General features: G+C 35.6%; 1 protein-coding gene across 3 annotated transcripts in view; it reads left to right on the forward strand.

Annotated features, from left to right (window-relative positions):
* The window catches only part of NADK2 (NAD kinase 2, mitochondrial), a 57,414-nt gene that overhangs the window by 9,699 nt on the left and 33,837 nt on the right, over nt 1-13,878 (forward strand). For all 3 annotated transcript variants that reach the window (XM_044657776.1, XM_044657777.1, XM_044657778.1), the window contains 3 exons: nt 3,976-4,064; nt 5,233-5,321; nt 6,999-7,080. In XM_044657776.1, coding sequence (XP_044513711.1) covers nt 3,976-4,064; nt 5,233-5,321; nt 6,999-7,080 — 260 coding nt within the window. The remainder of the gene's footprint in view (nt 1-3,975; nt 4,065-5,232; nt 5,322-6,998; nt 7,081-13,878) is intronic.

A 13,878-nucleotide genomic window follows, 5' to 3' on the forward strand; every position in this document is an offset into this window, starting at 1 on the left:
CCAAGCTCAGGGCAGATTAGGAACTAGAAATAAAGTGAACTTGGAGCAGTTGTATTTGCTGTTAGGGGATGGAGATATTTTTGTATGTATGTGTGTTCTTCATACATACATTTACTTATGTGGTATAGACACACACACTATTCACATAGACAAAAACAAGAAATAATGTCTTCTAGTCCAATTACAACAAAAAACATTACAAAGTAGACACATAGACTTAAAGAAGACATAGTCTAGTCTCTGTATGATAGCATAGCATAATAATCGAGGTGGACATTTCTTTGCTCTTTGAGGTGAGTAGTGCAAGTATTATTCATTCTATTTTCTAGATGAAGAAAGAGAAACAGAGACTTATTAGAGAAGTACAGTGTCTTGCCCAAGTTGCAAACTCTCTACCTTGACTCAGAATTTAAAAATCCAAGTCAAATTATATTTAGTAAGTTTATAATAGTCTTTTTTAGAGAAATTCTATTCATGATAAAAAAATGCCAGATACTTCCAGAGAAAGAACTGATGGATTGTGAATCTAGACCAGGCAAACTTTTTTCACTTCCTTAATTTTTTTTTTTAACATTTATTAATATTCATTTTTAACATGGGTACATGATTCATGCTCCACCTTTCCCCTTCAACCCCCCCCCCCCCCCCCCCACCACCCTTGGCCGATGCGCATTTCCACTAGTTTTGTCATGTGTCCTTGATCAAGACCAATTTCCAAATTGTTGGTAGTTGCATTGGTGTGGTAGTTTCGAGTCTACACCCTCAATCATGTCCACCCCGTCCCATGCGTTCAAGCAGTTGTTTTTCTTATATGTTTCCTCTCCTGCAGTCCTTCCTCTGAATGTGGGTATCGTCTTTACCATAAATTCCTCAGAATTGTCCTGGGTCATTGTATACTTCCTTAATTTTTTTGTTCGTGTTTCCTTCCACAAAAGGATTAATAAGAAAAAAGATTTTCTGTGATTTTTTGTGAAAATCTATATCAGAATATATTTATGTATAACCCAGTGGAATTACTTGTCAACTCCGGGGGCAGAGGGGGAATGTGTGTGTGTGAAGGGAGAAAACATGAATCATTTACCATAGTAAGAATTTAAAAAAAAAAAAAAAAGGAAAAAATAGAAAATGTATCAGATTGCGTACCATCTCAGGGAGATTGTGGGAGTGGTAGGAGAGAGGAAGAGAATTTGAGACTCAAGAATCATTTTAAAAAGTTGGAAACTTTTTACATGTAATTGGGGAAAGATTTAATTATACTTAAAAAAAGAAAAATTCTAGTAAAAAATAAGTTTAATTCTGTAAGTTAAGTTTTGCAAGGTTTTCTTAAAGAAGCAATCTTTTTTTAGCTATCTCTAGAACATTTTGTTCTACAATTTTTTGTCTAAGGGTTCTAGACAACCAAAGTTTTGATAGAATAGTGGATAGCTAGGCCTTATTCTTTTCTCTCAGTGAACATATACTTATATGCTATTCCTAAAACAGGTGTTAACTTTTTTTGCACTTTTGACCTTGTGTGATCCACTTTCTCTTCACAACAAGTCTGAGAAGTAGATAGGACAGAGTTGGTTTTTTTTGGGAGGGGAGGCCCTTGATTTTATATATGGAGAAAATAAGGCAGAGAATCTAAGTAACTTTTTCAGAATCCTACAATTAACCATTCTTTTACCTATCTTTAGTATCTTTTCTTATGTAGGTAGTAAGTAAATTTTATTATAAACCTAATGATCAGATGGTGAGAAGTCAGGATAGGTTTGTTTAAAATTACTAATATTTGGTTTTCAGCATATTCTTGTATTTCTCTTGCCTACATTCAGTATTTATTGCCCTAAATAGGATCTTAAAAAAATTGTCCTACTGGTAATTTTGTGATTAAAAAAAAAAACTCTTCATACTGGGGTAGTGTTAAGGGGAGGGATCACTTTATTATTTATCTTAAGGAGATATTAACTTGGATAATGTAAGATGGTAGTTTGCTGTCACTTTAATTATATCCTTCAGTGTCTGTAATTGTTGTTATTGCTTTTTGAAGAATCTTTATTCAATGTTTAGTATGGTGCCTGACATACAGTAGGTGCTTAATAAATGTTGATTGAACCACTGAAGGTAAAAGTTTCAGCAGATATCTAGGTCAGGTAGTTAATACATAATTCAGTTAATCTATAAGTAGGCATTGATGGTAACAGTCTGGCCATTATTGTGTTGTCTGTGCTGAGATTCTACCATTTAGAAATAATTTGGTAATCTTTTTAATTATAGATGATTTATTTTTATTTTACATTAAATAAGAAGGAAAATGATTGCTTAGTTACTTGATTTACCCTACCAAACCATGTTCTTGGCAACAGCAAAAAATTCATCATTTGAGAGAAACTTAGGGGTCTTTAATAAGTCTCAGTTGGTATTTGTTCTCTGCATACAGTCTGACCAAAAAAAACTATGCTTAGATACAGTGATGTAGTGGCAAGACCACTATATTTGGAGAATCTTGGGTTTAAATATTACTACAATAACTAGTTGAATAATTATGCTAGAAGTCTCAACTTCTCTAAATGTCATTTTCTTTGTCTGCAGAATAGGACTGTTGGAAGGGTCAGATGAGATAATGTATGTAAAGTTAAGTTTAAAAGCACTATGTCAAATAATACCTGTTCATTATTAATTTTTATGACTCATCTGATAAGTCATGGCCTTTATACTTCTAAGAAGCACCCATTTTCCCTTTAAAAATCTGTCTTTGTTTGCAAGAGACTGTTAAAGACATCTGATTCTGATGACTTAAAAAAAAGCTTACTGGCTATCAGTCAAATAACTGGAAAAAATGACATTGTGCTATTAAGCAAAATGTGACAGGAATTTGAAGGCAGGAAGTGGGACTAGGGCTTTTTGAAAATTCAGCTGATGATCATAGTCCTAGGTGAACATATTAATAAAATAGAGCTTTTTTAAAACTATTATTAATGTAAATTAAAAGATGTCCTTTAGTTCTTAGGTTTTTGGGAATATCTATAAATCTGAAACAATGCTATTTACTGTTTGTATAACTATAGTTGTCTTTTAACTTCTCAGTATGAAAAAAATCAAGGGTCTGAATAAAGTGTTCTTTAAAGTCCCTTTTAACTTTAAGTGCAATCATCTTTTAGTGTTATTATTCCTTTAATCTTTCTTAAGTAATGTTTTACTTAAAATATTCCCAAGAATAGTGCTGTACTATGAGTCTGAATAATTATTAATGGTATAATGCAAATTAATGTAAACATATAGATAATACCACCTTCCATAACATACCATATAACTTTAAAAGAGACTTATACACATTATTCCACTTAGTTGTCAAAAAAAGTTTAAAGGCTAGTAGTTGTGTTCTTCATAAATTAGTAGAAAGTGGGATAAACATTATTGAAATAAATAACTTTTATGTCTCCTTTCGTTGAGATAGACTTAGTCATGTTTTAGTTTGAATTTTTTCAGGTTCATAAATTATTTTGGAGGCTTATAAAATTAAGAAATTGACACATGGGTGAGAAATAATGGCATGAAATAAAAGCCCTTAAATATTGCTTGAGAAATTTATCTTTGGCCTTCAGTTAGCCGATTTCGTGTACCTTTTATAATGTATACTTGATAATGACTTTAGGAACCTAGTGGCAACTTCAAAAGTGGAGGGAGGAAATAAACAAGAAAATAATCATATTACTTCTAGAGTTGAAGTATCTATGTTTATCTTAGTTATGAGATTTTGGTGTTGCCAGGTCAGGTAGTTAATACATAATTCAATTAATGGAAGTAAATGTCAACTTTGTATTAATACCAATTTTAATTGATTAACTCCAGCTTTATGGGCAGTCATAAATTACACCTTTACTGTCCCCCCAAATGAATTTGATTTTATGGCAGTGAATAAAAAGTTTTATATTGCACCTGGATTTTTAAAAACATTTTTCTTCTATTATTGTAATGGGTAATTTTTTTTAATAGCTTGCATTAAGAGGATCCAGTTATAACGGACTACTTGAGCGACATCATATTCATACCAAGAATGTGGAGCATATTCTGGATAGTTTACGGTAAGACTTCTGAAAAACTGAGGCCTGGAATAACCTTTTGGCTCATGGGCTTCCAACCTTTTGTATATTAAGTTGCTAAACCTGTAGCATTGAGGACTAGTGCATGTGAGAAGAAGAGATAATTTCATGTAATTTTTTTGGGGGAAGATATATCCCTGAATTTAAAAAAGGTGAGGAATAGTGGAAAATTTGTTAAGATATTTTAGTTGGATTTTGCATATCTATATAGATACTGAGTTAGGGGTATTATTTCTGTCTTTCATCAAGAGAATGAAAAGTTTTTAGTATTCTATCTTTTAACTATTTAGCCTAATAATGTTGTTATGTGATGAGATTTTCTAGGATTATAGGATTGTACATTTAGAGATCATTTAGTCTGACCATTTCATTTTACAGATGAAGAAAGAGTCCTAGAGAAGTTAAGGGGCACACATAGAAAATTATAGAAATAAAATTTGAACCCAGGTTCTCTGACTTTAAATTTAAAGTACTCCTTCTATTACATGATGTTAACTCTAGACCAGTCCTTTATGGTCAGCAGCTAGAGGAATTATAATACAGATTGCAGTTGAAAATTCAAAAACTAAATCTGTGAGCTTTTTAGAAAGTTATTAGTATTAATATTAAAAATTAAAATTAAATATTAGAAAAGAATAAATCAAATTTTTTTATTCTAAAAAATAAATCTGCAAACTAAGAAAGAAGAAAATTCTTAAGAAAAGTATATGATGATAAATATTCTTTGGATAGTATCCTGAATAATCTTATTGAGTATGGATATAACTGGTATCGAAATTACAGGTAATTTGGGATTTAGCAACATGGCTAAATGAGGTTGTAGATTTGTTATTTGAAAGAGCAACATAATAGTATTCTATCCCAAAATTCAGGGACTTCTGATCTAGTTTTATACTTCTTTCTTTCCCCTCTGATTGTGCTTTTTTTTGTTGTTGTTTGTTTCCTCTTTCTTAGAGTGGTCAAAAGTAAAGTGAAATCAAGTGGTTAATTTTTGATATTTTAAAGTTTTGTTGTCAGCAGAGAGTTTGACAAAGTCTCCAAAAACTTTAACTAAAAATTGACTTCTTGCTATTGGAAAATTTGGAGCAACAAAATATGTGATAACTGTATTAATATGGTGTTCCTTATTAAACCTTCTTGTACCTCTTAGGAATGAAGGAATTGAAGTTCGTTTAGTGAAGAGGAGGGAATATGATGAAGACACTGTTCGATGGGCAGATGCTGTTATAGCTGCAGGAGGTAATATTCTTAAGGGATAAGCATGGTGGGGGTTATAGAAACATTTATTTGCTAAGTTTATTTGCAAATATATCCTAGCCTTGCATAGTAGAGCTGTCAGGGCCATATGAGATCCTTATTGACTTCTTAATTCAAGAGCTTAAGTGCCTTATGGAAATTTTGTATTATCATTATATTGTAGTATGTATATTTCAAAGTATGAAAGTATTTTACATATAATGTGAATCAGATGGTCTGCTGGAATAATTAATATTTGCATTATTAGCTTTTTTTAAAAAATTGTTTCATAAAATTATTTTGGAAAAATTGTACACCTCTCTCCTTATCCAACCCAAACAGAACAAAAATAAAAGGCCACACACATATCCAGCTGTACTCCATCTTTTTACTTAGCTGCCAAAGTAAACATCCTAAACCCAGGTCTGACTGTGTCACTGTCACCCTCTCCCATACTGAATAAACTTCAGTGGTTTTCTGTCTCCTCCAGGATCAAATATAAAGTCCTCTGTTTGACTTTTAAAGCCCTTCACACCGTGGTCCTTTCTTCCCTTTCCTTTCTTAGGATACTTTACTCCCTTCGATGTATTCTATTTTCAGGTAACATTGGCCTTCTTATTGTTCTTTACACAAGACAGTACCATCAGCTAAGAGGTGCAGAGAATAGAACATGATCTGGAAACAGGAAGACTTGAGTTCATTTCTAACCAAGACATTCACTAGCTGTGTGACATAGGGCAAATCGCCTAAACACTGTTGGCCTTAGTTTCCTTATCTGTAAAATGGAGATAATAATAGCACTTATATCCTATGGTAGTTGTGAGGAAAAATGAGAAAATTGTTGTAAATTTGCTTTGTAAACCTTAAAGTGCTTTATAAATGCTATTTTTGCTGTTTTTATTTGTGCCTTTTCACTGTCCCTCATATTTACTTTCTACCTCCTCATCTCTGCCTTCTAGCTTACTTCCTTTCTTATTCTGTTGTTTAGCAGAAAAGTCTTTCCAGCCTCCTTTCTTCCCTCCCCACTCCCTAACGCCTTCTTTCCTAAGATTACTTTTCCTTTGCATTGAATAGATTTTGTATTTATACAGTTATTGGATGCTTCCTCTCCTTTAGAATGTGAGCTATTAGAGGGCAAGGATAGTAGTTTTGCCTTTCTTTGTACCCCTAGTGCTTTAGCACAGTCTCTGCCACATAGGAAGTGCTTAATAAATGCTTGTCAGTTGATCCTTAAGTTGGTTATTGATCACTGTGGATATAGATGCAGAGACAGCTTATGAATGACATTGTCTGAGAGATCTGCTACAGATTTGTAATTGGTAATTGTACTGTATTTCCTCATTACTTTGAGTGATGAGTAGGGTAGGGTTTTGGTAATGAAGGAATGGGAATAGGATGAAAGATAAGGAGATAAAATGTAAATGTTGGGGAGGAGTGGGTGAAAGGTGGCAAATCAGCAGCTGTTTTTTGTTGTTGTTGTTGTTGTTGTTGTTGTTTTAAATCCTTACCTTCTGTCTTGGAGCCAATAAAGAAGAGTGGTTAGGGTAGGCTATGGGTGTCAAGTGACTTGCCCAGGGTCACACAGTTGGGAAGTGTCTGAGGCCAGATTTGAACAGCAACTGGTTTTATCATGAATGGGTAAGATTAAATTTCCCTTATTTTTTCCCTAATTTTTCCTAGGTGATGGCACAATGCTACTGGCAGCCAGTAAGGTCTTGGACAGGCTTAAGCCAGTTATTGGAGTAAACACTGATCCAGAACGGTAAGGAAAAACATATGAAAATCAATTCATTTTTTAAAGCGAATGAAAATTACTACATAAGAAAATTTTGTCAATTCATTCTGTTTCACACATTATCCTCTTTGGTCATTCTTATGTATCATGAGTTCATCTTTTACTCCCTGCTTTAAGCTACTATACTGGTTAAGTTGGGTTGCAACATATAAATAGCAACCTGAAAGTGAAAAGTTTTTTTTTTGGAAGCTTAGCACTATTTTTGTTTTTTAAGCTGCTATACATGGAAAGGAGCAGGTTTCCAAAATCATTTGGATTGGCTATTCCCTGGAGTGGGGACTCTTGCCTAGAGAGTTGGGCATTCCTTTTAGTATGGGTCACTTTCATTCAGCTGGTTGAGAATAATAACTTATTCATGGGAAGAAAGGTATTCATATCTTGTTTGAGTGGTGGAGAATCCTTATTGAGAGAAGAGCTAGTTTCCATAGTTAGAATCTCTTTTGCCAAGTTACTTTGTTTATGTCTGTGATTACTTTAGAGAGTAGGCTTAGTCCTTAATTTAGCTGAGTTTGGGAGAATCCTGTTGTGGTGAATTTGTGGATACCCATCTCTTTGGTAAGACTCCTTTTTAACCCAGATAGAGAGAACAAAGCTATAACCTTGACCAAGCTGATCCTGTTAATTTTTATTGGAGCTTCTTTGGGTATACCATAGCCCAACTTCTTTGGAATTAATTGACTTGCATATTCAGCAGGTAAGTGCCTGCTGTTATAGCTGTAAAGGCAGTTTAGATTTGTGTATATATTTAGCACCAAAATAATTCTTGAAATAATTTTTAAATAGTAATTTTTTCCCATGGTTTATGAAAATCCTTTCTCAGTAAGAAAACTAGCTATTACTAATTTATATAAACTCATGAGGTATCTGGAAGCAGTGTAGCATAGCCATGATGGTAACCCTTTTTATCTGGTTAATAATGCAGGACTCATAGGAGATCATGCATTCTATCTCCTTGCTTTTAGGCAGCCATATAGGCTTAATAGAATAGGGCAAAAGATAGAGAAAAATATGGACTGGGACTTAGAAAACCCATAATTCATTTCAGGAAAGACAAATGGCCATGCAACAAAGGGGTGTGTGTGTGTGTGTGTGTGTGTGTGTGTGTGTGTGTGTGTGTGTGTGTGTGTATTTATAAATGTGTCTATATGTTCTGGATATTTCAAGGATATCATCAAATTTGGGAAGTATTTTGTTAATATAAAGAACCATGTATATGAAACTAGTCCAGTGATACCTAAATAGATTAATTGAGCTGTTATGGTTGTTGCTTAATCACTTGTTTAACAAAAGTTTCATTGATTATTGCCTTTAATGAAAGGATGACTGAGCCTTGCAATATAGTACAAATATAAAAATCTATTAAATTCAGATATCACTTCTGTGATTTCTCTTTTGTCTTAACAGATAAATGATTATTCATTTATTCATTTATTTGTTTTTATTTTATTCTTTTCTTATTTTTATTTTGAATATTTTCCCATAGTTACCTATTTCATGTTCTTTCCCTCTCCCCCCAAGCCCCCTAGCCCCCATTAGCCAACACACAGTTTCACTGGGTTTTCCATGTATCATTGATCAAAACTTAATTCCATATTATTGATAGTTGGACTAGAGTTATCGTTTAGTGTCTACATCTCCAGTAATATCCCCATCAGCTCATGTGTTCAAGCAGTTGTTTTCCTTCTGTGTTTCTCCTCCCATAGTTCTTCCTCTGAATGTGTCTAGTTTTCTTTCTCATAAGTCCCTCAGCCTTGCTCTGGATCCTTGCATTGCTACTAGTAGAGAAGTCCGTTATGTTCAATTATACCACAGTGTATCAGTCTCTGTGTAGAATGATCTCCTGGACCTGCTCCTTTCACTCTGCATCAATTCCTGGAGCTCATTCCAGTTCACATGGAATTCCTCCAGTTCATCATTCCTTTGAGCACAATAGTATTCCGTCACCAACAGATATCACAATTTGTTCAGACGTTTCCCAATTGAAGGACATTCTCTCATTTTCCAATTTTTTGCCACCACAAAGAGCATGGCTATAAATATTTTTGTACAAGTCTTTTTCCTTATTATCTCTTTGGGGTATAATCCAAGCAGTGCTATGGCTGGATCAAAAGGCAGATAGTCTTTTAAAGCCCTTTGAGCAGAGTTCCAAATTGCCATCCAGAATAGTTGGATTAGTTCACAACTCCATCAGCAATGCATTAATGCCCCAATTTTACCACATCCCCTCCAACATTCATTACTGTCCCTTGTTGTCATTTTAGCCAATATGCTAAGTGTGAGGTGATACCTCAGAGTTGTTTTGATTTGCATTTCTCTAATTATTAGAGACTTAGAACACTTTCTCATGTGCTTATTGATAGTTTTGATTTCTTTATCTGAAAATTGCCTATTCATGTTTCTTGCCCATTTATCGATTGGGGGTGGCTTGATTTTTTTGTACAGTTGATTTAGCTCCTTGTATATTTGAGTAATTAGACCTTTGTCAGAGTTTTTTGTTAAAAAGATTTTTTCCCAGTTTGTTGCTTCCCTTCTAATTTTGGTAGCATTGGTTTTGTCTGTACAAAACCTTTTTAGTTTAATGTAGTTAAAATTATTTTACATTTTGTGTTTTTTTTTTAAATTTTTAATCTTTTAGAAAATTTTTTTCCATGGTTCCATGATTAATGTTCTTGCTCTCTCTTCCCCCATCCTCCCAACCCCCTGTAGCCAATGCGCATTTCCACTGGTTTGTTCATGTGTCATCATTGTGATTTTTTTCTAACTCTTGCTTGGTTTTAAAATCTTTCCTTTCCCATAGATCTGACAAGTATACTATTCTGTGCTCACCCAGTTTACCTATAGTTTCCTTCTTTATATTCAAATCATTCACCCATTCTGAGTTTATCTTGGTATAAGGTATGAGATGTTGATCTAGGCCCAATCTCTCCCATATTGTTTTCCAATTTTCCCAGCAATTTTTGTCAAATAGTGGGTTTTTGTCCCGAAAGCTGGGTTCTCATTAAAATGATAACTCTGAAAGTTTTACCATGTGAAAGAATCAATATCTACCAGGATTTCCTGCTCTCTCTGCCATGGAATTTAGGCTATTTCTTTCCATAAAAAAACAAGGAAGCTGACTCAAATATTTGATAGGTCTAGCGAGCTAAAACTCAGTTTCCACACAGCTTCCCGGTGTCTTCAGATCTTATTAATATGAATTCTTGTTCATATGTTTCATAAAAAAGCCCATTCACATGCAGTTATGAATCTTCAGATTTGGCAGATATACCAAGATCTGCTCAATGAACCAAACCCTACACTCCTGACCAGATGTGTTTCTGTAAGGAAAAGAGGGTGACCTCATCTACTCTTGACTACCCTGAGCATCATATCAGTATTGAGTATCCCTTCTATGCTACGACTAAGTAAAACTTCTTTTTTTATTTATTAAAAAACATAAACCCCAAAAGCTGGGTTCTTTGGGTTTATCGAAGACTGTCTTGCTGAGGTTGCTTATCCCTAGTCTATTTCACTGATCCTCCCTTCTGTCTTTTTGCCAGTACCATATTGTTTTAATGACTACTGCCTTATAGTACACACATAACTGATTTTTGTAATCAAATTCAGACATAGGTTGTCTGACATAGATCAGTCAAGTCTTCACCCTGCTTGAAAAAAAGTGTCACTGGTTCCATCCTTTCTTAGCTTGCTGAAAGGCTCTGCAGAAACTTTCCTGGCTAGTCACTTTCTCCTACTGATTGTGAGACTCTGATAGAGAATAGGAGTAGAGATAAAACTCTAAGCTTTATTGCTCTGACCCTGGAGTGGAGTTCTGGAGCCCTCCAGCATAGACAAGGGCTATAGTTTTTAGCTATGTAGCAACATAGCCTAAGAATTATCCTATAGCTATATTGCTGTTATCCTGGAGCAAGATTGAGGAAGAATGGAGATTGGGGTCTGCAGTTGTGTATTAGAACAAGGATTGTAGAACAGGGATGAGTTGATAGCTGTTGTTTTGACTTTAGAGCAGGATCCAGCTTTGATCCACAAGCTGAGGCATGGGTCCTGTATAGTTGAGTAAGCAGGGCACAGAGCCAGGAGTGGGGGTGAGTATGTAATTCAGTTGCTCTGAAACTGCAATCTTTTAACTAGCTGACTGAGCCTAGATCCAGTAGCTGTCTTTTTATGCTCCAGATTGTCCTGGTTTGGGACTCTGGACTTCTCCAAAGGTTTGCAATTTCAAGGAGTGTTAGTTGGTTTGGATCACCATTTGCCCGGCAGCATCTCAGGGGCTCATTTAGCTTGGACTTAAAGTTCAAAACCTGTGAGAGCAGATATGTGGGGTGGTGGGGGTGTGTGGTTTGCTCTTGGCTTGCTCTTCACTTGTTGCTATGTCCACTGCTAGCTCTGTTCCCCTTTCACCCCAGCTCCCCAGATGGTCTCTGCCTACCTTTTTTTTTTTAAGGTTGTTTCCCTCCATCTCTGTTGGTTCTTTCACTCCTGTATTCGTTTGTGCTGATATTTTACTCTTGGATCGGAGAGGATTTTCGTGGTGATATGGTGAGCTGCTGCCCTAGTTACTCTTCCATCTTGGTCTAGCATTTCTGGAAAGCAATTTGAAACCATTCCCCCAAAACCATTAAACTGTGTATACCTTTGACCCAGCAATACCACTACTAGGTTTATTCCCCAGTGAAATCAAAGAAAGAAGAAAAGAACCCATACATAAAAAATAAGAGGGCTAGGTGGCTCAGTGGTAGAGAGCCAGGCCCAGAAATGGGAGGGCCTGGGTTCCAATGTGGCCACAGACACTTCCTAAATAGTGCTATGGGCAAGTCAATATTGATTCTAAAATGGAAGGTAAGGGTAAAAAAACCAAAACAAAACAAAACCAGAACTGCCCTTTTTGTGGTTGTAAAGACCTGGTAACTATGGATACCCATCAATTGTAGAATGATTGAACACATTATGGCATATGGTTGTAAGGTGTGATGGATAAAACCCTTCAACCATGTTTTCATGGGTTTGCAAGGTGGCAGTTACCAATATAGAACACAGAACCTGGCAGAGGACCCAGGCCGGGTGCCAGGGTGACAGTTGAAGTGAGGGCATAAAAAGGGGTCCCCAGACCTCTGACTTCACTCCTGACTCTGATTTTCAGGGTCAGGGTGGAAAAGGGTGGAAGAGTGGGCCCTGGGTGGTTTGAAGGGTGGTTTGGGTAGATTCCTTAATTAGGTAGGAATAGCTATCATAGCTAGCCAATATCAACAGCTCATTGGCAGACCCATCAACTCTTTGTAATCAAGAGACAATTTTTATCAACAAGACATCACTATCTGGCCCAGGGCTTGGCAGCCTTGGGTCAGCAACCAAGAATATCAGAGTTGAGATTGCCCTCAAGGCTTTCTTTACTTCTGCACCATAAGAAGACCATTCAACGTTTCTTGAAAGTAGTTTAGTGAAATTAGTTATTTAAAAATCTTAGCTTACCTCACCCTCTTTCCACCTCCCTTTACCTGATCCAAATTTTGCCAATAAATCCTTTAACCTACAAGCTTAAAGACCTTCAAAGTCATTGCCTTACCCTTCACCAAAGGCTAAATAATATCAGCAGTCAGAACAAACTATTACTTCAGCTAACAAAGTTTATTAATCAGTTGGGTTCAGGAAGTGCCAGCCTCCTACCTTTTGACCACTCCAAGTGACCAATAGAATTATCTCTATTTCTCAGGGCTGAGGCACAGAATCCTGAGCTTAAAGGGGCATTGGCTTTGCTAGTGAGAGTTTCATCTGTCGCTCATTCAGCCCAGGTGCAGGAGCCTGTTACTTGTACCAGTTTCTACTCCTGCCTAAAGGGCCCTTGGGCTGGCCTAATACCATCTACTAGTCTTCCCCCTGCAGTGCAGCTAGCCCTTTTCATAACAAAGGGAATATTATTATGCAATAAAAAAATGACAAAAGGGATGGTTTCAGAGAAATCTGGGAAGACTTGTACAACCGTAGACTTACAATGAAGCATGCTACTTAACCCCTGATAAGTGGCTAAGATGCAGAATGAGACAAACATTTTTTGACACAGCAGATATGGAGGTTTTAACCTACATATTGCAATTTTTTTTTCAATTTTAGGAGTTAGGAGAGTAGGTCTAGTCCTAGAATCTTTTCCCCCCCTTTCCCTCCTTGTCCCACAAAAAACAGGACCAGAGTCAGAAGGACTAGTAGACAAGTAAGACAGCTTTGAAAGCACTATGTTACATTTATTATATCTTTAAAAAGAAAGCAAATTCTTTCTTATAGAGATTTGCTGTTTTCTGTATAATCTTTCTGTTCTACAATGTATAAGGAGTTGAAAAAAATTTAGTTTTTAAGTTCAGATTTTTAAAAGTTATGATAGGTTCTTGAACTTTGAAGAAGCTTATGACGTAGTTGAAATAGTCATGAATGTGACTTTTAGTGCAGGAAAGGAATATATAATCCAGTGAAAATAGCAATAGGGATATTAACAGTAATGGGGCAACATAATAAATAATTTAGCAAATGTGGCAAAAAATAACCATTTGTATTCATTCATCTTAGTTTTAGAGCTTGAAAGGATGTTGGAATCAAATAGGTTCAAGAGGGCACCTGTTTGGGCTGTTTCTCTTTCTTTGAATCTGGTTTTCAAAACTCTTCCTAATCTGGCTTCCTTTTACCTTTCCAGTCTTATACATGATTCTTCTCTTTGCTGACACTAGCCTCCTTGCTGTTCCTTAACTGTGACTCCTTTCTTGTCTGAGCATTTTTACT

Source organism: Gracilinanus agilis, chromosome 1 (assembly GCF_016433145.1).
Source record: "Gracilinanus agilis isolate LMUSP501 chromosome 1, AgileGrace, whole genome shotgun sequence".
Taxonomy (NCBI): domain Eukaryota; kingdom Metazoa; phylum Chordata; class Mammalia; order Didelphimorphia; family Didelphidae; genus Gracilinanus; species Gracilinanus agilis.